The 26,937-nt window shown below is 36.5% G+C and overlaps 1 protein-coding gene across 1 annotated transcript in view; it reads right to left on the bottom strand.

The window, feature by feature from the left end:
• The window catches only part of LOC103193420 (spermatid perinuclear RNA binding protein), an 83,538-nt gene extending 59,248 nt beyond the window's left edge, over positions 1 to 24,290 (bottom strand). The window contains exons 1-3 of the mRNA XM_007936622.2: positions 24,076 to 24,290; positions 10,840 to 11,005; positions 3,521 to 3,665 (exon numbers count right to left, since the gene is read on the bottom strand). Coding sequence (XP_007934813.2) covers positions 3,521 to 3,665; positions 10,840 to 11,005; positions 24,076 to 24,257 — 493 coding nt within the window. The 5' untranslated portion in view covers positions 24,258 to 24,290. The remainder of the gene's footprint in view (positions 1 to 3,520; positions 3,666 to 10,839; positions 11,006 to 24,075) is intronic.
• Between the last annotated feature and the right edge of the window lie 2,647 nt (positions 24,291 to 26,937).

The following is a 26,937-nucleotide window of genomic DNA, read 5'->3' as shown; positions in this document are numbered from 1 at the left end:
TCCAAGATTATCTTCTGTGTCTGTGTTAATTGGTTTCCCTTTTCTTTGTTGAAGAGGGTCTGTGCAATCCTTCTGCCTAGTCCGCCATCTTGTCTTTTTTTTTTTTTTTAAATCAAACAATATGCTTGCTACCTAAATACATTTAACAGATCTTTCTTTTTAATTACCCACCATGTATTAGGCAGTATAGCTAGGTGCTAGGAATAAAGGGGTGAAAAAAAGAACTACCTTCAATGAATCATAAGCTACACAGTAAACCAGATTATGAGCACTGCAGTAAATACAAAACACTGGTTCCAATACTATACTTTAATGGTTTTTCAGAGTTTAACCATCTTCAGGTTCAGTTCTTTAGACCTGTCATGAACACATTATTCTGCTAATTCGTGTCAATTTGAGTAGGTTGGGAGTGCTCTGTGAATCTCTGAAGTGCAGTCAAATTACATAAATTCTCTAATTTCACCTCCAAACAACTTTCTGGAGTATTTATTATTCACATTTCACAAAGCAGCAGCCTGCCCAAGTTTACAGTAATAGTAACTAATGAAGTTAGGAACCAAACACACACTCGCCAGGCACCAAGCTCTGTGCTGTTTTTTCTATACCTTCTTTAGCAGGAAAGAGGTGTTGTTGTTGTTACGTGCCGTTGAGTCAGACCTGACTCATAGCAACCCCTCCTTGAGCTTCCAAGGCAGTATCACTATGGAAGTAGATTGCCTAACCTTCCTTCTAAGGAGTGGCTGGTGGGTTTTAACCACTAGCCTTCTGGTTAGCAGTCAAGTGTCTTAGGCACTACACTACCAGAGGTAGTAATGGAGAAATAGCTATTCTACAGGGCCTTGAACTATTAATGTATGCAAAGAAAATTGACCACCTAAGAGGAATCTTACTTATGAAACAGTAAACAATGTCAAAGAGACTCACTACATACTCTGGCAATTTAAAATGTAAAGAATAATTTGAAATGAAAATTTCAAAAGATCCACTTCTGCAGAAACATCCCTGAATGGGTAAATCTGATGTCCTAACCTGTCCCAGTCCTTTGGTTCTACCTGCTTTCAATCATGCTTTTTCTCCTTATATAGATTTTTACCCAGATACAGAACAAGCAAAGAGAGGAAAGCAATAGATGCAAAATTTTGTGAATTATTTGTTTGTTTGTTTGGGGGTGTGTGAAGGAAACCTGAGATACTATACAAAAAGGTCTCCAAGAACAAAAGTTTTGATGGTTAGTTTTTAAACTTTGAGAAAGAAAATGAATGAGACTGAAAAAAAAAAAAAAGCCTATGTTCCAGTTCTAGAAATCCTTGGAACCTAAATGAATCTTGTGCTTTTACCTCATGCAGTGAAATGCATTAAGGAAATGAGGAGTGGTCTAGAGAAAAAAAGAAAAAAATCTGATAGAATTGTATAGCTCATGTCTCAATTGCTCAATTTATGCTTGATTCTCCAAGCTGCCTGCTAGCATAGAACAAAAATTATCTTTGACAAAGCCCAGGTTAGACAAAATGAGCAAACTATGAAAGATAACATGAGAATCAACAGGGTTGCAAGGTTAAGGATAACATAAATGGCAAAGCAAATCTTTCTGCCATTCAAAAAGAGAGGAAGCAACTTGTATGAAACAGTAGATCCAAGCTGATTCTTTTACCTTACCTGGCCCACAGGATAATGGTAACATCAGCTTGTGAGACAGCTCATAAAAGATCTCTGGATCCTTTAGCAACCCAAACACCTTGAAGAGACACTATGACTCTCCTACTTAATTACATATTCCATTCTGTAATGAAGAGTGTTCTAGCAAGCATGTAATACACCAAGAATCTGTTTCCAGCTTCTCTGAACAGAAATTAAAGTTATAAAGGAAACAGACTAATCTTAAGAGTATCACTGAAAGCTATGACAAAATCCCATGTAGGCACACAAAACCATAGGAAAAAAAGAAGCCTGACGTTCCCTTAACTCTTTCATAGAAGTAATGGAAGGAATGCCTATAGCTATAAGTGAATGTATAATTAACCTAGCCTTTGGCAATAACTTCAGGCTTTTTCTCATCTTTCCATACTCAAATAAATTTTAATAGTACCTATACTTATAACTATATTTAGAAATAGTTGATTTTACACTAGAGGGTCAAGTAGAACACAGCTTACCAGAATTAACATTTATCTTGACACTGCAGAAATCATTTTATAGTTCTACAGTTAATGGTGAACTGTAAAGCTGTTAAAGAAATTAAGCCATTTAAGATTGGTTCTTTAGAGATGCTATACATATTATATATACAGCAAAAAATGTACAAGCATAAACCCAACTATAAATTGAACGCACTTTGATTTTAAAATATGACTTATAAATGTCTCTGGTTTGTATGCTGGGTGTGCTATAGCTGGCTTTATTGACACCAAAAAGCATTTTTTAAAAGAATCTATCACTTTTTCTTTAAGTGATCCTGTAAGTCATGTCTTAGACAAAACTCTAAATTCTAACTTCAGTGGTAAATGATTTTTATCTACCCTTATCACCAACTTGAAATAAACTAAGAAACTGACCAATATTTCTTACCGCACCGGTATTTCAGGTAGGGGAGTGAACAATGGGACTGGTTGAAATCTAGTGATGAAAAAATAGCAACAGGGAATCTCCATTGGCCTAGATGGGCCAAAGTGCCTCTAAACTGTCATGACAGAGAATGGTCAGTTGGTCAAAGGTCTGACACAGGAGTATCACATGGCAAGTTTCTAGGGATAGGACTGAGAGGCAGAAAGAAGTTAACTTGACAGGATAAAGACATCAGAAAAAGAAGCCTAGCACAGCTCCATCATTACTTCTCAAAACTAATGATAATCATATAGATACCTCTTTTATAAAAATGACATTGCAATATAACAATTCTTTTTAACTTCAGGAGGAAAAAATTTAAAAGCATTGATTCCTACATATATTTTACTCAAAATGTTAACAGGGTCAAAAGCCTCCTAGAAAAGAAAAATATTTAAAATAAATACTAAGTCTAGATCTCTTACTCTTTAAGACAAATCTATACACAAGAAAGTAAATAGTACAAATCTTACACTATTATAGTATACACTTATCAGAACTCAAGGGCAATGTGCAAGTGAGTAATTTTAAAACAGTAAGTGAGTAAATTTGAAAAAAATATTGTTTTGAACCACACTAAATTTTGAAATTTTTATTAAACCAAACTACATAGGTGGGCTCATATCAACATTTATGGCAATACTAGATAAAGTAAAATAGAAAAACAAAATGGTATGAAAACTAAAACAGAATTAAGACTAAAATGATAAGCATATTTTGAATTAACATGTTTTATATTTTGAATTTACACATTATTGCAAAATATACTGATTCTGTAGAAACAGAGCCATTTAAAATATTATGGGTGGCATAAAACAAATGAAGATAGTTATTTCCTAAATCCATAAAGAAGAGTTAACATAGCATTCAAGAGAGGTCATAAATGAGCGAAACAAAACAAAAAAATATATACATGTACCTCCATCCTTTTTCTCCAATTCATCCCTAATTAAAGGGGAAGTAAGTATCACCTTCAAAGTCAGCGTGGGTTCTTTTGTATTCCGAATTATAATAGATGCCTCACTGACACATTGCTCCACTTGATATTTTTCTTCTGTGAGTTTCTGAAAGTCACCAAGATTTCAAAAACACCCAATTAGATTAAAATCTCAAAAAATGAATGTTTGCTGCTTAGTTCTCAAACAGCATCATTTAATGTGATAAAGGGTAAATGATTGTTCTTGCAATTATCAGATCATTACTGTAGAATAATTAAAGCTGGGAATGTGTTCTAAAAAAATAGCGTTTTGGATAGAACACCTTACCCAACAGAAACACCTACTTGCCAAGGATTTACAAGTAACGGATTATGCAGATTTTTAAAGAGACTTGAGGAAGCATGAATGAGAAAGGATCTCTGCACAATCACCAACCAGTGAAAAATGAATATGAATAAGTAACCTCCTCCTCCGATGACAGCCATCAGGTATCATTCCAGGAAGCCCTACCATTCTGGGACAAGCTATCTGACATCCACAGGGAAACTTGAATACATTACTTCTTTTAACATATAATTGTAAACATAATTTAAGGGCCTTCCACAAAATAATCAACCATTTATATATTTAATTATATTTAACATAGTATTATGCATTAAATATGTAATTGAATAAAAAAATTACACAGGGCCTTTTTCGGTAGTGAAATTCAGTCTCTAAGTAGAGAGATACTACTACTAAGTTTCTGCCCACCCATGTGCATTAAAAGAATTCAAATGAAAATAACATTTTATCCCTAAGCATTTCAAAAAGCACATGAAAGAGAAAATCCATTCTTTTAACTCTGGACTAAGGAAACCAAGCAAGGGAAAAGTCATACGGTAAATGGAAGAACCAAAACTATACTACAGAGAAACAGCCAAAAACTACTCACATTTGCCATTCAAAGAGCATTAAAGGTGTCAACAGTAGCATAAGTCAAACTAATATTTCAATTTTGCATGCAGATCACCATAGCTGAACAGACACAACCAAAATAATAAGCATATGGTATGAGATATGAGCTAGACTAACTGTAAGTCATTTCTATTTTTGGTCATCCTTCTCCTCTTTTGCTCAAGAAGTTCCAAAATCACCCTCAGAAAGAGTATGTAGGAAAAAAAGGTATAATATAACCTTAATCAATTACAGTGTTAGATAAAGGAAAGTTTTGCTGCGGTAAATGTTCAGGAAAAAAGATCTATAATTAATGAGAAAATAAGATATCAGAGAATGGTTTTATACATAAAGAGAACTCAAGGGCAATGTGGGGTAGTATGAAGGTAAAAATCACACTTAAATGATCTCCTGAAATATTACCAAAAATGTGTATGTGTATATGTATATGTGTATATATATTACGTACGTGCATGTATATAATTCAATCTCAGATGGGTGTACAATTCTCATCCTCATTTTACAGGTAAATGGACCTCTACCCAAATACCTATAGTAATGGATCTAACCATTACACAAAGCAGCCAGTTACATTGTGGGACAACTCTACTGGTTGTACTAAACTGAAATGTGTAATGTATGTATATTTCATAATTTCTACTATAGGTCTTAAAATTTAGGCCTCTTTAACCATCTGTAAGACAGCCCTTCAAAGACCTAAAGATATTTATGTTTTCCTTTTTGCCTTCTCTTCTCTAGCCTAAATGGCCTAGCTGCCTCAATTTTGAGATAGCTTGCACAGCCTGTGTTCTCTCCTGGATCCCCCCAAATACTTGTTAGTTTGAATATTTTAACTATATGATGGACAGAAATAAAGATTCTCACTCAGGACATAAGTAACGCAGAGTTTACACAGTTGTGATCTGCAAAGACAAAGATCTATTAATGCAGATCAAAGCTTGGCCTAATCTCCTGTATCTTTAATACTGCAGAGAGGTGATAGATTTTCCGTATGGTAACTCTGATTTTAATTACAGCACTGATTCTCAAACCTTTATACCCACATACCTGAGTCATATGACTATTGTCACATGAAACAAAACTCACTATAGGGGATGGAAAAAGGGGGTGATATGGTTAAAAAAGCCCTCCAAGTTATTCTACAATGCCTTTACTTTGTGTATGTGTGCATGTGTGGTTTGGGTGAAAGTTTACACAGCAAATTCATTTTTCATAAAGAAGTTCATACACATTTTATCTCATGACATTGACTGCAATTTCCCATAATGTAACTAACAGCTCTCTTCCCACTTCCTCTCCATAGTTACCTCTTCCCTGCGCCCTTCCCTCCCATGTACTCCTGCCCCCCCAGCAGTTTCCCTGTGCATACGATGCCCTTCTATTCTCCTATGATTGATCTCTCCAAGGAGTGCATCTACCTGATGTAAACAATCAGCCCATATGCCCAAATGCCAGTCCTTTATGTGGCTGGAAGCCACAGGAGTAAGTTCAATTCCACAACTGAAGGACAGCTAGGGGCCATAGTCTCATGGTCTTTTTTTTTTTTCTCAATAATTTTGAGTTTTGTGCCACATTGTTCTCCCACTCTATCCAGGATCTCCTACACAGAACCCCCCTTCAAGTGGCTGGCAGCGGTAGCCAGGCACCATCTAGCTCTTCTGGTCTCAAAGTCGTATAGGCTGAGAACCATATGGTCTACCAGTTGCTTGGAAAAACTGTTTCCATGAATCTTTGTTTTCTTCATTCTTCTTTCTTTGCTCTGCATGAGGACAGACCCATCATTGCATCTACATGCCTGCTTGTAAGTCTTTAAGATCCCAGTCACTATTCACCAAAGTAGGATGTGGAACAAGTTTTTTGTGTAGTATGCTATGCCAATTGAGCCTGATGTTCCCTGGGACCATGGTCCCCAGCCCATAGGTCCAACTACTCACTCCCTCCAGGTAGCTGGCTATGGCCAAGAAGTCACCACAACCTTGTCCCTTGCTGGCTCTACTATACACCTAGACATTCTTACAGAACACACAAATACACTTGTAGAAACATTGTCTGCCAACTCTATACATGGTCATGGGCACACTCACCCCTGCATAGAATACATAATCATTCAGCTTGTCCGCCCATCTATCCACCTGTAGATCAATGTTTGCCATCACTGACAGCACAGTACTGTATGTGCAAAAGGGTTCATCTTTGTTGTCTATATCTCCAATGTACCTTTCTCTGTCTTCCTCTTCCTCAATGCCACCATGTTGATCACTCACATTTGGTGCACTGCCCTTCCCTTCACCCAAATCAATACCTCTCTCCACCTATCTAGCAGTGTTCCCTCCCCTCCCCTGGTAGCCAACAAAGAAGGTTTCCTTCCATATATAAACCTTTACTTGACTTTTCACAATATCAGACTAATACAGTATATGTCCTTCTGTGATTGACTTATTTCACTCAGCCTAACGTCCTCCAAGTTCATCCATGTTATGTGGTGTTTTGCAGATTCTACATTATTCTTTAGGGTTGCATAGTATTCCATTGTGTGTATATACTTAGTATAGTTATCCATTCCTCAGCTGATGGACACCTAGGTTGTTTCCAACTTTTTGCTATTGTAAATAGTGCTGCGATGAACATGGGTTTGCATATATCTATTCTTGTCCTGGCTCTCACTTCTTTAGGATATATACCTAGTAATGGGATTGCTGGGTCAAATGGTATTTCTAATTCCACTTTTTAAGGAATCGCCATACTGCTTTCCACAGTGGTTGTATCATTTGACAGTCACACAAGCAGTGTGTGACAGTCCCAACCTCTCTACATCCTTGTAGCATTTATTTCTGTCTTGTTGAACTTTGCTATTAGTGCTGGGGCAAGATACCTCATTCTAGTTTTGATTTACATCTCTTTAATGGCTAACGATCATTAACATTTCTTCATGTGTTTGTTTGCCACCTGAATAACCTCTTTGGTGAAGTGTCTATTCATGTCTTCTGCCCATTTTTTAAAATTGGATAATTTGTCTTTTTGTTGTTGAAAATTGGAGTTTTCTATAAATTTCAGAGATAAGTCCCTTGTTAGATATGTCATTGCCAAATATTTTTTCCCATTCTGTAGGTTCTCTTTTGACTCTTTGGAAAAGTCTTTGGAAGCACATAAATATTGAATTTTTAGAAGGTCCCATTCATCTAGTTTATCTCCCACTGTTTGTGCATTTTGGGTTATGCTTGATAGTCTATTTATAGCGGATATTGTTGTTGTTGTGTGCCGTTGAGTCGGCCCCGACTCCTAGCGACCCCTCCTTGGGTTTCCGAGGCAGTATCACTACGGAAGTAGGATTGCCCAACCTTCCTTCCGAGGAGTGGCTGGTGGGTTTGATATTAGGGCCCCTATATTTAGCCCTAGTTTTTCCTTGAGCAACTTTACAGTTTTAGGTTTCACATTTAAGTCTTGATCCACCTGGACTTAGTTTTTGTGTATGGTGTGAGGTACAGATCTTGTTTCATTTTTCTGCAAATGGATATCCAGTTTTGCCAGCACCATTTGTTAAACAGACAATCTCTTCCCCATGTAATGGATTTCAGCCCTCTGTCAAAGATCAGCTGACCATAGGTCAATGGATTTATTTCTGGGTTCTCAATTCTGTTCCAGTCATCTATGTGTCCGTGGGTGTACCTATACCAGATTGTTCTGACCATTGTGGCTGTATAGTAGGTTTTGAGATTTGGGAGTGTGAGACCTCACTTTGTTGTTCTTCTTCCAAAGTGCTTTGCTTATCCATGGTCTCTTTCCTTTCCAAATAGTGATTGGTTATTCCATATCTTAAAAGAATGTTGATGGGATCTGGATTGGGATTGCTTTGAATATATAGATTGCTTTGGGTAGAACTGACATTTGCACAATGTTCAATCTTCCTACCCACGAGCATGGTGTGTTCTCCGTTTTATGAAGATCTCTTATGGTTTCTTGAAGTAGTGTTTTGTAGTTTTCTTTATAAAGGTCTTTTGTGTCCCTGGTAAGATTTGTTCCCAAATATTTTATTTTTTTGGTAGCTATTATAAATGGTACTGATTTCTTTATTTCTTTTTCAGCAATCTTTTTGCTGGCATAGAGGAATTCAAATGATTTTTCTATGTTGACCTTGTCTCCTGCCACAATGCTAAATCCCTCAATTAGTTCCAGTAGTTTCTTTGCTGAGTCTTTTGGGTTTTCTACATATAGGATCATATCATCAGCAAATAGGGATAGTTTGACTTCTTCCTTACCAATTTGGATGCCTTTGATTTCCCTTTTTTGCCTTTTGGCCCTGGCTAGGACTTCTAATACAATGTTGAATAGAAGTGGTAATAGAGGGCATCACCTATTCACAAGGGGAATGGTTTCAGTCTCTCTTGCTGAGTTTTGACCAGGAATGGATTTTATCAAATGCCTTTTCTGCATCAACTGATATGATCATGTGGTTCTTTTCCTTTGTTTTATTTATGTGATGGATGATGCTGATTGTTTTTCTAATGTTGAACCATCCTTGCATACATGGTACAAACCCCGCTTGGTTGTAACATTATTTTCTCGGATATGTTATTGGAGTCAAAGATTTTGTTGAAGATTTTTGCATCTATAGTTATGAGGGATATTGGTGTGCAGTTTTCCTTTTTAGTGATATCTTTGCCTAGTTTTGGTATCAAGGTTATGCTTGCTTCATAAAATGAATTTGGGAGGATTCCACTGTTTTCTATGTTCTGAAACTGTTTGAGTAGCACTGGTGTCAATTTGCCCTGACAACTTTTGATCCTTTCAGAATTACATTATTATAGACTGTAGAATAACAGCATTCACTATACTATACTACATGTTGCCTACCACTTTCCCCTGCCAAATGATCACAAGAGTGTAAAAGCAAAACAAAACTAACATAACCCTATAATAGACTAGAAAACATATTTATCCATCAGAATTGAAAATGGAAAAGACAAATATGTCCGATCACTTAGGAAAATACATCTTAAGATCTAAAGCAAAATGATAAAATAAAACAATAGCCCCAAAAATGTAGTACAGGGGAATGTGTCAAGAAGTAACTCAAATGTGTACGTCAGGAATGACATTGTTGTTGCTGTCATTTGCCATCGAGTCAGACCTGACTCATAGCGACCCCTCCTTGGGTTTCTGAGGTGGTATCACTACGGAAGTAGACTGCCCAACATTCCTTCTGAGGAGTGGCTAGTGGGTTTGAACCGCCAGCTACCAGACACTATGCTACCAGACAGATAAAAAAAAATCAGGGAGATAATTTTGAAAATCAGTTGGTGAATATGAACGAAAATGATCCAGTGACAAAGGTAATAAAAACACATTTAAAATTCATATTACTTGGAAAACAGCTCTTTTAGAAGAAATACAAATAAAAGAAAAGGGAACATCTGTGTGGCTGACATCTAGTTGTGTGACATAAACATTAAGGACTACCTGATATGAAATTATCAAAAAACTGTAATCCAGTTAGACTAGAGTTAACACAGACCTAAAACTAAAAGATGATAACAGCAGTGATGCAATCAGCCCTTGGGCCAGGCTGGCATGGCAGGCCCTAAGGCAACCAGAGTCTCAGTGCTGGGGAGCCTGCAGTCTTCAGCAGCATCCTCCAGGGAGCATACCAACACTGTTGTTGTTGTTGTTGTTATGTGCCATCAAGTCGGACATGACTCATAGCAATGGCTCCTTGGGTTTCCAAGGCAGGATCACTACGGAAGTAGATTGCCCCACCTTCCTTCTGAGGAGTGGCTGGTGGGTTTGAACCGCCAGCCTTCTGGTTAGCAGTCAAGTGCCTTAGGCACTATGCTACCAGAGCTCCCAACACTAAAACTTTCTAAATGCATCACAATATGGAAAACACTTGGAAACAAGGAATTAATAGTGACTTTCCATTAACAGAAGAGGTCACTTAAATTAACTGAATCTTCCATTTTAAAAATTATCATCTATGAAAGTCTTCAATTGTCTAGGTTCTTCTCAATCTTTCAATTCCTAAATGTATTATACCAACCTGTCCAAGAGTTTTAAAATGCAATGAGTCCTAGTCTCAAAGGAAAATATGAAGTCTCTCAAATATACCTGAAAAGTTTAATTAAGGCCACACCTTAATATCCACCTTAAGTTTGTAAATAGGTTCTGCATGTTAATCACCAGAAATTTGCTTTAAATGTCATGATTAGTCACTCACCCAATGAGTGGCACTCCTTTTTTCTGTACCAACCCTTTACTATTACTAATCTCTTATTATTGAATTCATCAGGGTCACTCCCTAATCACCTTTTCAGAAATTCTCCTAAAGGTGCAATTAAACTGTACTCACCTGAATCTGAATGGGAAGATTATCTTTGACTGTATTTAACAGGGTCTCTGTGGGTTTGTCTTTGCACATTAAAACCAGCTCCAAGTCCATATCATCTTTAATCAGCAAGCCTTTTGCAACCAAGCCAATCCTCATTACACCACACAATGTCCGACCACCTTGATCCCTAAAAATGAAAGTCTGAATGATTACTTTTATAACCTATTTCCCAAACTATTAATTATCACTACTTAGGATTAAAAAAAAAAAAAAAAAAAAAACTAAAATACATAAAGGTGCTTTCTAGATAGCCATATAAGTAACTCCAGACATTCAAAAGTCCACAAAATGAAGTCTGGGATTTAAGGCTCATAAAGTATCTATCCTTCCCAAGGGAAAAAAGGAAGCACATTTCAGACAACAGATGTTTTAATTCTTTATTACATCTATATTGGTTAAAAATCCCAAAAGTACTGTATCACTGTAAACATCTTTAAAATTGTGTCTCCTAAACTTTCTCCTCTTTTTAATAGTAATATTAAATTTAATAGTAATATTAAATTTAAATTATTTAACAGTAATATTAAATAATATGAATTAAATAACATGAATGCCATGGTATACTGAGAAAGAACATCACAGTAGGAATCTAAAAGACCTGGATTCCACTCCTGACGGTTCCTGCTGGCTCAGTATCCACAACCGTAAAATGGCTATATCATTCTAGGAATCCACAAAAGCTTATGTAGAAAGCAGAATAATGTGGTAAAAATAAGAGCTGAAGGGGGAAGGAACAAATAGACTAAATATAATCTGCCAGTATACACATTCCAAATCCAGTAGTAGTTGAAAGAACAAACAGTCAAAGAACATCAAGTCATGAATGGTGCACAACAAAATGTTAACAATCTATCCTTAATTTTAATTCTAAAAGTTCATTCCCCTTAATCATAAGTGACAATGTTAACTAACATTAGCATTCATTCAGCAAGTAAGCAAGAACTGGAGTAGGGAAGCATACTCAGCGAGATCTAGACAATGTCTCCGCGCCAGAGGCTTACACTACGGCTAAGGAACAATACAAATCACTTGAGATTAAGTACCCAAAAATCGCCTTAGAAGGAGAAGAAAAAGTAACTGTGAGAACAAATTCATGACAAGTATTTCAAAAGCCACATTTGAAAGACAAGGAATGGGACCCTAAGAAAAGCCAACTAATGTTTCAGTTCATAAAGAATAAAATACAGACCCATTTTGTCTGACTACACTATTGAGGTTTTTTACATTTATTTAGGAAGTTCAGAAGAGTGACAGGTGAAAATTAGATAGGTCAAGCATTGTTGTTGTTGTTGTTGTTTGCCATAGAGTCGGCCCCGACTCACAGCGACCCCTCCTTGGGTTTCCGAGGCAGTATCACTACGGAAGTATGATTGCCCAATTTTTCTTCCGAGGAGTGGCTGGCGGGTTTGAACTGCCAGCCTTCTAGTGAGCAGTCAAGTGCCTTAGGCACTATGCTACCAGAGCTCCTAGGTCAAGCATAGCAACCTGAAATTGTGACTTCAGCAGTCTTGATTTGGTTAAATAGAAAAAAGCCATTCTAGAGGGAGCCAATCAGCAGTTGGGCAAAATCAGCAGAGCTGAGAATGAATTGGAGATGGGAAAGAAACAAACTGTGGCAGTGGAGATAAGAAGTTATATAATCCAGCCACTGGTTCTGTGCCTGGCTGACCTTATGGATTCAATAAACATTAAATCAATGAAAGACTATAAAGTGGTATAGGTATAGAAAGAAATAAAAAGCAGTTTAAAGCAAGTGGACAAAGTATAGGGAATTATTTAATATTAAAGTCATTATAACTCTTTCTTTTGTATCCTTGTCCACTTATTCTCTCATTTCCCCAAATCCAATTTTTTGTTGTGAGGTGCTATCGAGTCGATTTTGACTCACAGCGATACCACATGGCAGAGCAGAACTGCCCCACAGGGTTTTCTAGGTTATAATCTTTAGGAAAGCAGACACCCAGGTCTTTCTTCGGCAGAGCTCCTTAACAGGTTCAAATCGTCAACCTTTCAGATAGCAGCCAAGTACTTAACTGTTGTGCCAACGTGTTCCTTCCAAATCCAATAACAGTTTATAAATTTTTCCTCTATAACCACTCTCAACTATGTCTTTAAACTAGTGTCTTTTCAGGCTCTTGTTATTTCTTATCTAGGCTATTCAATACCCTCTTCTTCAATGGCCATGACTAACCCCTGCCATCTCCAATCTACTGTATACAGTATACAGAAACCAGAATAACCTTCCAAAGGCATTGCTCAGATGTCACTCCTTAGTCTACCAACTCCCTTGGTTTTCCACTGGACACTTAAGACACAAAATATGTTGTTTGTTAATGTGTGCTGTCAAGTTGATTCCAACATATAGTGTCCCTGTATGACAGAGTAGAATCACTCCATAGGGATTCCTAGGCTATAACCTTTAGAATAGCAGATCACAAGGTCTTTTCTCCCAAGGAGTGGCTGGGCAGGTTCTAACCACTGGCCTTTCAGTTAGCAACCAAGCACTTAACCAGTGCACCACCAAAGCTCCTTAAGATACACAGCATCCTGGTATACAAGTTAGAATACACTGTCCTGGTTAAAATCCTACCTCTGTTACACACTGTGTGACTCTGGACAAACTACAAATTATTTGACTTCTTTGAGTTTATTTCATCATTTGTAAGAACCAGGCTTAAAATGAGAAGAAACGACTAAAACATCCATTAAAAACTGGAACGTGGAATGTACAAAGTATGAATCAAGGAAAACTGGAAGTTGTCAAAAATGAAATGGAACACTTAAAGACTGAAATGGACTGGTATTTACCATTTCAAATTAGACAATCATACAGTCTACCATAACAGGAATAACAAATTGAAGAGGAATATTGATATTCACTGTCAAAAATAACATTTCAAGATCTATCCTAAAGTACAATGTTGTCAGTGATAGAGTAATATCCACATGCTTACAAGGAAAGCCAGTTAATATGACCATTACTCAAATTTACACACCACTATTAATGCCAAAGATGAAGATACTTAAGATTTTTACCAACTTCTGTAGTCTGAAATTGATCAAGCATGCAATCAAGATGCATTGATAATTACTGGTGAATGGAATGTGAAAGTTGTAAACAAAGAAGGATTGGTAATTGCAAAACATGGCCTCAGTGATAAAAATGGTATCAGAAGGTCCCATAAGAGAATTTTGCAAGACCAATGACTTACTCATTGGAAATACCTATTTTCAACAATATAAACAGCAACTGTATATATGGACATTACCAGATGGAATATAAAGGAATCAAATTGATTAATCTGTGAAAAGAAATGATAGAGAAGCTTGATATCATAAGTTAGAACAAAGCCAGGGGCCTACTGCTGCAGAGATCATCAATTTTTCATATGCAAGTTCCAGCTGAAGTTCAGAAAACTAAAACAAGTCCACAAGAATCAAAGTACGATCTTGAGTATATCCACTTGAATTTAGAGACCATTTCAAAAACAGATGTGGTACACTGAACACTAATGGACCAGAGACCAGATGAGTTGTGGGATAACATCAAGGACATCATATGTGAAGAAAGTACAAGATCATTAGAAAGAAAAGATCAAAATGGATGTCAGAAAAGAAACTTACTTGAAACTTGTTCTTGAATGCAGAGTAGTTGAAGTAAACAGTAGAAATGATGAAGTTAAAAAGCTGGAACAAAAAATCTCAAAGGGCAGTTCAAGAAGAAAAAGTATTAAAGTGAAATGTACAAAGTCCTGGAGTTAGAAAATCAGAAGGGAAGAACACACATGGCATTTCTCAAGCTAAAACAATGGAAGAAAAAATTCAAGCCTCAAGTTGCAATATTGAAGGATTCTACAGGCAAAATATCGAACAATGCTGGAACCATCAAAATTTGATATAAGGAATACACAGAGTCACTGTATCAAAAAAACTGGTCAATGTTCAACTATTTCAGGAAATAACATGTGATCAAGAACCGATGGTATTAAAGGAAGAAATCTAAGCTGTATCAAAGGTGCTGGTCAAACACAAAGCTCCAGGAATTGATGGAATACCAAATGAGATCTTTCAAAAAACGGATGTAATGCTCAAAGTGTTCACTCATCTATGGCCAACAGACTGGAAGAGATCCACATCTGTGTCCATTTCAAAGAAAGGTGATCCAACAAAATGTGAAAATTATCAAACACTATCATTAATATCATGTACAAGTAAAATTTTGCTGAAGATAATTCAAAAACAGGTACACCATAACAATAACAGAGAACTTCCAGAAATTCAAGTTGGATTCAGAAGAGAACGTGGAGCAAGGAGTATCATTGCTAATGTCAGATGGATCTTGGCTGAAAGCTAAGAATATCAGAAAGATGTTTACCCGTATTTTATTGACTATGCAAAGGCATTAGACTGCATGGATCATAACAAATTATGGATAACACTGCTAAGATTGGGAATTCCAGAACATTTAGTTGTGCTCATAAGGAACTTATACATAGATCAAGAGACAGTCATTCAGACAGAGCAAGGGGATACTATGTGGTTTTAAATCAAGAAAGGTTTATGTCAGGGTTGCATCTTTTCATTATACTTCAATCTGTATGCTGAGCAAAAAATCCAAGAAGCTGGACTATATGAAGAAGAACATGTTATTGGGATTGGAGGAAGACTCATTAATAACTTGCAGTATGTAGATGACACAATCTTCCTTGCTAAAAATGAAGAAGACTTGAAGCACTTATTGATAAAGATCAAAGACTACATTTTTCAGGATAGATTATACTCAATAGAGCTCCTTTACCTCAACATAAAGAGAACAAAAATCCTCACAACTGGACCAATAAGCAGTATCAGGATAAATGGAGAAAATACTGACTTTGTCAAATATTTCATTTTACTGGGATCTACAGTCAACACCCATGGAAGCACTAGTGAAGAAGTCCAACGATATATTGGGCAAATCTTCTGCAAAAGACCTGTTTAAGAAGTGTTGAAAAAGCAAAGATGTCACCTTGAAGACTAAGTTGCGTCTGACCCAAGTCAAAGTATTTTCAATAGCCTTGTATGCATGTGAAAGCTATACAAAGAATAAAAAAGACTGAAGAAGAATTGATGGCTTTGAATGACGATTTTGAATTATGGTGATGACAAAGAATATTAAATATACCATGGGCTGCAAGAAGAACATACAAATCTATCTTGGAAGAACAGCCAGAATGTTCCTTAGAAGTGAAGAGAGCAAGACTTCATCTCATGTACTTTGGACATGTTATCAAGAGGAATCAGCCCTTGGATAAGGACATCATGCTTGGTAAAGTAGAGGGCCAGTGAAAAAGAAGACCTTCCACAATAAGAGTTGACACAGTGGCCACAAAAATGGACTCAAATATAGCCATGATTGTGAGGATGACATAGGACGGGGTAGTGTTTAGTTCTATTGTATATAGGGCTGCTAAGAGTCAGAACCTATTCAATGGCACCTAACAACAACTGTAAGAAGAAAAGGAGTAACACCTTCCTCTGAGAGTGGTACTATCATTTAAGTAAATAACTGAGTCCTGATTTGACATATATTAATAGCTCAAACATTACCTATCATTCCTTAAACAGTCAACATAATTTCTCACATCGACATTCTTTGCTGAGATTTATTTTTCCTTCTACTTTCACTGTCGGTTAAAATCTTCCTCTTCCATTGAGCCTAATCCAATGCTACCCTCTTCATAAAACTTTTTCTGATCCCCAGAACCAGTATACAATTTCTCCCTGCTCTTTATTTTCATGTTTTATTCTTAGAAGTTTGAAGCACAGATGATAAAGAAACTGTGTCAGGGGTCAGAAAGACCTGAATATGAATCCTAGCTCCACCACACACTTAAGGTTCAGTGACCTTAAATAAGTTAAAGTTTGTTAACAATTCTGAGCCACTCTTTGTTCATAGTAAATTTAAAACATTAGAAATTTCATAAGTAAAACTGAAGGAAGGGTGATAGTATTAACAGAAACTAGTTTGTTGTAAAAAAATGTTGAGAATTAATCTAGTATAATATCTAGCACTCAATAAATGATAGCTAGTATTAGCTAGCTTATCAAATTCAAATTATAGTTATGATACACTTAGTTTTATCTTCCCATATATACAAGACAGCATGATTTAACAACATGGAAAAACTAAGTCCTAACTGAAACAGACCTAAATTTGAATAATGAACTTAAAAAAAAAAAAAAAGTTACTCATATATAGGCAATTTCTTAAATTAAGAAGTAACTAACAATCAATCAGCTGTCACTGAGTCAATTCTGATTCATGGCTACCCCATGTGTTTCAGAACAGAACTGTGCACCACAGAGTTTTCAATGGTTATGATATTTTGGAAGTATATTTACCAAGCCGTTCTGAGGAGCCACTTTTGTTAGTTGCTGTCAGGTTAGTTCTGACTCATAGTAACCCTATGTACAACAGAATGAAACACCTAGGTACCACTAGGTGGATTCAAACAACTAACCTTTCAGTTACTAGCCAAGTGCTTAACCACTGGTGCCGCTCAAGGACTCCTAAATTAAGAACAGAGCCCTAATATTCCTAATATTGCAAACTGCGGGAACCTGTGCAATTCATTTGACTTTTGAGTCACTTTGTTTTCTATAAAACAGAGTAATTGGTAAAATAAGAGAACACAGGCATAAGTTTCCTAACAGTGCCTGGCAATAGAAGATGCTCAATAAATATAAGCTATCCTTCATTCATCTTTGTGCCTTTCATAATGCTTTGTAATGCACATCAGGAGCTCAATACATTAACTGAACACAATTTTGTTTTTGGAAGACGAGCCTGCCTGTTTTATACATAATAAGAACAGAATCAATCTGCACTCCTGATTTTATTTACCATATCAGAAGAATCACAGACAAGTGCTCAACCTGTGACTGTTCAGACAGCCACACATACAGCTATATTTAAAAATCCAAGCAAAAGTGTGGAGGAGCACATTAGCTTTTAAAAAACCTTTAAAGTTCAGTGACCTCATCTAGCTAAGGGAAAGTCTAAGGGAATGCCTTCCAAGTCTGCCAGCCCTGAGAAGAAAGATTATTAGAAAGGCATGAATATGCACCCAAGTGCAATCTAAATATGGAGTGCATGACTATTTAACCTGCAAAGGACCCAGGTATCTACAGACAGGCAGACAGATTGCTGGATACTTTTACTAAATGATATGTACCCCAAATTTTCCATTACAAATTTTTTAAACCATCCTAAATATTTGAGAAGAATGGAATTATAGCCAAGAACCTTCAAACTGATAAAAATTTGACTAGCTACAATGTATGAATTTGTTGTAAAAAGTTAACAAAATCAAGGAATTCTCTTCTTCAGTAGAAAACTGTCCCAGATGATAGATCTGAAGATGAAAAGGTTACACTATCCTTCACTGAAGTAAACTGATTTATCAATATTTTCCCATTATTTTCTATCTACTTTGTCATACTGATTTAGAATTGGAAACTGGAAGAAGAAAAAAAAATCTGTAATCTCTATCCTCCATTTACAAATTGTAGCTAAAGTAATGTGTTGAACCCTATCAATATAATACAGTCAAGTAAGCTTATCTTTCAAATTAAGTTATTTATTCCAGTCATAGTGTCACTGCTCCAAACAGTAACTTTAAGCTTCAAAAACAAACTCACTGCCACTGAGTCAGTTCTGACTCTTGGTGACCCCCACTGGGTTCCAAGCCTGTAAAATCTTTACAGAAGCAGACTGCCTCGTCCTTTTTCCACAGAGGGGCTGATGGGTTCAAACCAACAACCTTTTAGTTAGCAGCCAAATGCCTTAACCAGTACTGCACCATACCCTTTCAGCTTCATCTCGCTAATCACTACTATTACCATTTCAATCTTTTAGAACCATTGTCACTGCCATTGCATGCCGCCAAGTTGATTCCAACTCATAGCAACCCTACAGGACAGAGAAGAACTTCCCCACAGGGTTTCCAAAGTTATAATCTTTACAGGAAGAACACTGGCGCACAGTGGTTATAGCACTCATCAGCTAACCAAAAGGTCAGGTCTGAACCCACCAGCCACTCTATGGAAGCAAGATGTGGCAGTCTGCTTTCATAAAGATTTAACCTTAGAAGTCCTATGAGGTAGTTCTACTCTGTCCTATAGGGTCACTATGAGTCAGAATCAACGCAACAGCAGTGGGTAATCTACAGGAGCAGATCAGCAGGTCTTTTCTCCTGCAGAGGCACTGCTGGGTTCAAACCCCTGACCTTTAAGTTAACAGCTGAGCACTTTAACCATTTAACAAGGTTTCTTAATTTTTTAGAATACTGTAATTGTTGAAAGGTCTACTTTCCTCCCATTAAGGACTTTACTCACTCCACAGATACACAATAAACATTTACTACATGCTGTGCATTGTGCCAGATTCTGGGAATCATCAAGGTAGACAAAGTCCCTGCCATTATACAACTTATGATTTTATGGAGATACAGAGAAGACAAGTTTAGTGTGATTAAGTCCTACAACCAGAGACACATATGCCATGAAAGCATACAGGAGGTGATTAAGTAGCTGTCTAAGGCCATAAAACTAGTAAGTGGTAGACCGGAATTTGGCTGCCTTCAATGTGTATTTTCTTTCCATCACAAATATAATCTTTCCAGACACAAGAAACTTTATCTAAGTTAGTTTGAAAATTACTTTATTTACAAAGAATAAATCACTTAAAGAAATTTCATCATAGTTATATTACTATTTTCATTAAAAAAAATCTTAGAAACAGAGTTTTTAACTGACTAAAACTTAGAAATTTAAAAATAATTTTTAAGCACATGGTATTTGTGTCAAGCCTTGTGCTAAGCATCAGGAATAATTAAGAAATTGAATAAAAAATTTAAAACTTACTCTCAAAAAAAAAAAAAAAAAAACCCACCATATTGCATATACCTGTATGCAAAGGGTATGATGAAACTACTCTAGAAGGTCCCACTGGGAGAAGAGGAAGAGCTGTGGGAGACAGATATGGTGGAATGAATAAATACTACAGTGGAAGCACTATATAGCATTGGAGGGGAAGAGTCTGGGGATAGATATGGAGCCAAGAAATAGGTGTTAAGAGTATGGGTGAGATACAGAGGGAAGGAAATGAGGTGGCACAGAGAATTCGGAGTGGCTGAGGGAGACTGGGAAGTGAGTGGAGCGCTTTGGAACAACTAAGGGAGATGAACTTGTCCATCAGTTTGTTGTACTGTGGTGGTTGCTAAGACAGACTCAGAAGAAGGAAGAGGCATCCACCTCTCAAAGAATTGGCCTGTGAAACCCTTATGAATAGGAGTGAAATACCATTTGATAAACTCCTGGAGAACTTTATGAATAGCTCTGAAACACTGTCCGATATAGTGTCAGAAAATGAGCCCCTCAGGTCAGAAGATACTCAAAATACAACAGGGGAAGAGCTGCCTCCTCAGAGTAGAGCCAGCCTTAATGACATGGATAGAGCACAGCTTTCAGGACCTCCATTTGCTGATGCGGTACAACTCAAGATGAGAAGAAACAACTGCAAACAGCCAGTGGTAATCGCAACATGGAATGTACAAAGTATGAATCTAGGAACATTGGAAGTTGTCAAAAATGAAATGGAATGCATGAAGATCGATATCTTAGGCATTAATGAGTTGAAATGGACTGGTTTTAGCCATTTTGAAGCAGACAATCTATGATCTACTATGCCACGAATGACAAATTAAAGAGGAACGGCTTGCCATTCATCATCACAAAGAATGTACCAAGATTTATCCTCAAGTATAATGCTGTCAGTGATAGGATAATATCCATACACCTACAAGGAAGAACAGTTAATACTGCTATTATTGTTGTTACGTGCTGTTGAGTCGGACCCAACTCATAGCGACCCCTCCTTAGGTTTCCAACGCGGTATCACTACGGAAGTAGATTGCCCAACCTTCCTTCCGAGGAGTGGCTGGTGGGTTTGAACTGCCAGCCTTCTGGTTAGCAGTCAAGTGCCTTAGGCACTATTCTACCTGAGCTCCTAAGTTAATACTAGTATCACTCAAATTTACACACCAACCACAAAAGCCAAGGATGAGGAAATTGAAGATTTTTACCAACTTTTGCAGTCTGAAATTGATTGAACATGCAATCAAGATGTGTTATCACTGGTGATTGGAATGCAAAAGTTGAAAGCAAAGAAGAATCACCAGTAGTTGGAAAATATGGTCTTGGTGATAAAAATAATGCTGGAGGTTACATGACAGAATTTTGCGAGACCAAAGACTTATTCATTGCAAATACCTTTTTTCAACAACACAAACAGCAGCTATACACATGGACTTCACCAGATGGGGTACATGGGAATCAGAGTGATGACATCCGTGGCAAAAGGCGATGGACAAGCTCAGTATCTTCAGCCAAAACAAGGCCAGGAGCTGTCTGTGGAACAGACCATCCACTGCTCATATACAAGTTCAAGCTAAAGTTGAAGACAATTAAAACAAGTCCACAAGAGCCAAAATAGGACCTTGATTACATCCCTCCTGAATTTAGAGACAATCTAAAGAACAGATCTGATGCATTGAATACCAATGACCAAAAACCAGAGGCATTGTGGCATGACATAAAGAACATTACCCATGAAGAACACAAAAGGTCATTAAAAAGACAAGAAAGGAAGAAAAGACCAAAATGGATGTCAGAAGGGACTCTGAAACTTGCCCTTGAACGGAAAGTAGCTAAAGCAAATGGAAGAAATGACAAGATAAAAGAGCTGAACAAAAGATTTCAAAGAGCTGATTGAGAAGACAAAGTCAATTATTACAATGAAATGTGATAAGTTAGAATACCAAAAGGGAAGAACAGGCTAGGCGTTTCTCAAGCTGAAAGAACTAAAGAGGAAATTTAAGACTCAAGTTGCAGTATTAAAAGATTCTATGGGCAATATATTGAATGATGCAGGAAACATCAAAAGAAGATAGAAAGAACATACAGAGTCACTGTACCAAAAAGAACTGGTCAACGTTCATCTGTTTTAGAAGGCAGCATATGTTCAAGAACCAATGTACTGAAGGAAAAAGTAGAAGCTGCACCAAAGGAATTGGCGAAAAACAAGGCTCTATGAATTGATGGGATACCCATTGACATGTTTCACAAATGGATGCCATGCTGGAGGCACTCACTCAGCTGTGCCAAGACATTTGGAAGACAGCTACCTGGCCAACTAACTGGAAGAGATTCATATCTGCACCCATTCCAAAGAAAGGTGATCCCACAAAATGGGGAAATTATCGAATAATATGTGATATTAATCACATGCAAGTAAAATTTTACTGAAGATAATTCAAAGAAGGTTGCAGCAGTATACTGACAGAACTACCAGAAATGCAAGCTTGATTCAGAGGAGGACGTGGAACAAGGAATATCATTGCTGATGTCAGATGGATCTTGGCTCAAAGCAAAGAATACCAGAAAGATGTTTACTTGTGTTTCACTGACTATGCAAAAGCATTTGATTGTGAGGATTGTAGAAAATTATGCATAACACTGAGAAGAATGGGAATTCCAGAACACTTAATTGTACTCATGAGGAGCCTGTACATAGACCAGGAGGCTGTCATTCGAACAAAACAAGGGGATATGGCATGGTTTAAAATCAGGAAGGGAGTGTGTCCGGGCTGTATCCTTTCACCATACTTAGTCAATCTGTATGCTGAGCAAATAATCCGAGAAGTGAGACTATATGAAGAAGAACGTGGTATCAGGATTGGAAGGAGACTCATTAAAAACATGCGATACGCAGATGACCCAATGTTGCTTGCTGAAAGTGAGGATGACTTGAAGCACTTACTGATGAATATTGAAGACTATAGTCTGCAGTTTGGATTACACTTCAACATAAAGAAATAAAAAATCCTCACAACTGGACCAATTAGCAGCATCACAATAAATGGAGAAAAGACTGAAGTTGTCAAAGACTTCATATTACTTAGTTCTACAATCAATACCAATGAAAGCAGCAGTCAAGACATCAGACGACGTACTGCACTGGGCAAATCTCCTGCTAAAGATCTCTTTTGAGTGCTAAAGAACAGAGATGTCTCCTTGAAGACTAAGGTGCACCTAACCCAAACCATGTTATTTTTAATCACCTAATATGCATGTGAGACAATGAATAAGGAAGACCGAAGAAGAACTGATGCTTTTACCTAACAAACCTGTCCTGGAAGAAGTGCAGCCAGAATGCTCCTTGGAAGAGAAAACAGCCAAACTTCATCTCACCTACTTCAGTCATGTTGTCAAAAGGGACCATTCTCTGGAGAAGGATATCATGCTCGGTAAAGTGGAGGATCAACGAAAAAGGGGAAGGCCCTCAACAAGGTAGACTGACACAGTGGCTGCAACGATGGGATCAGGTATAGCAAGCGTTGTGAGGCTGGCACAGACCGGGCAGTATTTTATTCTGCTATCAGTCAGAGGAGCCTCAATGGCACCTAACAACAACAACATAGAGGGAAGATCACTTCTGAGTTGACCCTTAAAGAATGAATAAACATTCAAAAGAAGCAGAGGAAGAAGAGCATTACTAGCCAGGTAAACAGCATGTGGTGCATCTGGGTAATTTTAAGTTTCAGTATTAACATTCAATGACAACTTCCTTGTGAAGACACTCAAGAACAAGTAAACTAAACAATTTGCCCAAAAGCACTGTTAGAAGCAATTAGCAGCATAACATTTCAGTATCCTGACTCCTGGTCCAGCTTTATTACACAGTCTCCCTTCAAAAATAATCATTAAAATACATTTTTCTGCACTCTTTGTTCTTCACTAAATTTCTAAACACATAGATCAAAAACACTGTTATTTATTTTAAAATTTAGGAAATTAAACCAACATAGGAAAAAGATGAAATATCATAATCTTCTCAAACATGAAGATTTTAAAGGGCTTGGTGTACTCCCAAAAGGGATCCTAAACACTCTATCTTCTTTTTATAGCTCTATTCATTATTCTTTTCTTGCTTTCTTTTCAAATTTTCTCAGAAAGAATCCACGTAACATTTACTTCCTGATTACAGTCATGTATGAGAAAACCCAACGAAAACATTACCAAACTTAATCCAGGACCCCCAGGCTTTTCCATACACAACAGTGAAGCATCACAAAGGTTTCAGGTCACACTCACTTGGAATAGTTTTCTATGGCCTCATCTTTCTTCACTTCTGTCTCACCCTCTGTTTTTGTGCCTTTGTTTGTTTCATCCAGCCAATCTGAGACATGTTTAAGAGCACATTCAACAGTAGACACCATATTCTGAACAGCTTCAAGTTCCTCTGGAGATGGGTAAATTGTTGAATGTTTCACCATAACATGGCGATCATCATTGGCAAAAGATCGAATAGATCTCTGTCAGAAGGAAAAAGTGTTACTTCAACAAAATAAATGTCACCAAAAAAGGATTATGGTTAAATATATTTAAGTCTGTTCATAGCATTAATTGTCCAAAGATTGTGCAATAGTTCATATGGAAGCAACTAAAAAATTGCTCAGGAATGGAAAATAAAAGTCTAATGAACTCCAAACCAGAATTAGAGATCATTCATTCATGTTTTGGTCAAAGTTCCCCCAGGTTACACTCAGCATTGCATATATGCTATATTTTAGCTGCACTCATGCATTCTGAATACCACTTCAAAAAGGGTTATCTATGTCACACATCATCTGTGAGAAACAAGACACTTCCTAGCTTCAAGATAATTCTAGAAATGTATGGTGGTGACTCATGATACCCAAACTGCTAGAGACTTTTCTATCTTGAAAAACTAAAATTTCATAATACAGTAATAATATAAAACACAACGTTAAATTTAAACACTACAGAAAAATATGCATTACACATTAGAATACTGTTATTTAGCATTAGAACCTTTGGTGCAAGGTTTTATTTTTAAAATAGATTAGTGAGAGGAATTCCAAATTCCAAGATGGGGAAAATAAATAGTGCAAAAATATCAACTTCCCAAGTTACAGATTTATTCCATTCTCAAAATCCCTTCAGGATTCACTTACCTACTTAAAACTCATTAACAATAATTTGAAAAGCTCATTTGGGGAGGGGATAGAAATGAAAATATCAAAATATACTCAACAAAGAGGGACTAGCAGTGAAACAAAATATTAAAACAAAACAAAACAAAAGCAATAATTAAATTGACATGCCAGTGCAGAATGCATGGAGCAAGCAAGAGCCCAGAAATACAATGAATTTCATGAGAATTTAATTGAGTATTTCCTTTACCATCTTAAGCCACACATCAAAAACACTGAAATAATTCCAAATTTACAAATACCATGAAGATGTTTATACCAGTATGCAGCAAAATAAATAAGGATAACTTGGTGAATTTTCCATAAAGCCTAAGTATTCAATATAAAGGATGGTTTACAGTGTCTTTAGTTACATGAAATTATGTACTAAATAGATGGTAAATATTTTGCTTTAAAGTTATTATTGAAAAATAAAACACTGGCAATCTTTTATCAGTCTTGCCCTTTTTGTTTTGTTTTTGTTTGAGTATCACTATGTAAAATCATATTAGTTTGGAAACCAGCAAACTAATGCTGCAATAACATTGTTCCCTATAAAAGTAAGCACACTGAAAAAGGATGCAGTCCTTTGAAATCCTCAAATCATTATACAAATACAGGACTAAAATCAGTAATAAAGCTCCCCACCCCCAATTCCACATAAAAAACATCTCTGTATCTTTCTTGCTCAACTTTCATTACCAATTTTCCAACTAGAACCTTCTACCACAAATAAACACACTTTCTAATCACTTCATAAGATCAAGGAACATGAAAAGAAGAGTCATATAAGTTGGAATGCTAAGTTTGTAGCTAGACGCATACACTAGCTAAGCTGTTCAGTCCAACACACTGGCCTCAACTTAGTAAAATTACATATTACCACATAACATGAACCTTTGGTTTTTCTCACAAAATAATACAGACTGCTAATGTTACATCCAAGAACATTAAATCTAAGAGCCTGTTGTATGTGACAGGTCAGGCATCATAAAACAAAGGTAAATGGAAGAACTGAATAAATGGTATTAGAAAAAAAAAATTGGACAGGATCCTAATTACCTATTAATAAGTGTCAATGGATTTTTTTAACTTAAATACTAAAATTAGAAGAACTATGCAGAAACATAATTTAATTCTCACACAAATTGGAGATCTAAGATTTAAAGGATTACAAGCATTGGAAAAATTCAACCATTATATAAAAATACATAATTTCTACATCAGAAAATCTGAAGAATAGACTAAGGTAGGAATTTTCATCAACTATGACAAATAATAAGGAATCCTGGTGGTATAGTGGTTAAGTGCTTGGCTGTGAACCAAAAGGCTGGCAATTCTAACCCACCAGATCCTCTGTAGGAGAAAGGTATGGCAATCTCCATAAAAATTTACAGCCTTGGAAATCCTATGGGGCACAGTAAGTTAGAATCAACTCAATGGCAGTGTTTTGTTTTGTTTTTTTTAATGCAAATAATATATATAAAACATTAAATTAAAACATATCAAGAGTATAACAGATAAATGAGTTGAAGGGGTAAATAATTCACATGGGAAGAAATAAAAGTAAGAGTGGGGTTGTTTCATATCTTACCATAAACACAATGACAGATAAAATCCCAAATTAACATTTCTTTCCCACCATTCAGTACTAAAATATAGTTAAATTTCTTTCGTAAAGAGCAAGTGAACTAGTTATTTATTAATCCTTATCACAATTTTTTAAATCAAGTATCATTTCAAGAAACACCATCAGGCTTTCTAAACAACATATTCTAAACATACCGATGACTAATCTTTTTGTGTTTTTCTCCCACTTATATATCTTTTATAAATCTTTTCTCACTTATACTTAGGAGAAAAACTCACACAATATTCTCCAGAACCAAAGTACTGAAGGAAAAAAATCTGCACATTTTACTAATTAAAATGCTAGGCACCAGAGGTTATAAGACTCATC

This window comes from Orycteropus afer, unplaced genomic scaffold, assembly GCF_000298275.1.
Source record: "Orycteropus afer afer isolate SDZICR_OR568_19922 unplaced genomic scaffold, OryAfe1.0 scaffold00037, whole genome shotgun sequence".
Taxonomy (NCBI): domain Eukaryota; kingdom Metazoa; phylum Chordata; class Mammalia; order Tubulidentata; family Orycteropodidae; genus Orycteropus; species Orycteropus afer.
The sequence above is the reverse complement of the archived record's forward strand: the minus strand, read 5'-3'. Positions and strand labels throughout refer to the sequence as shown.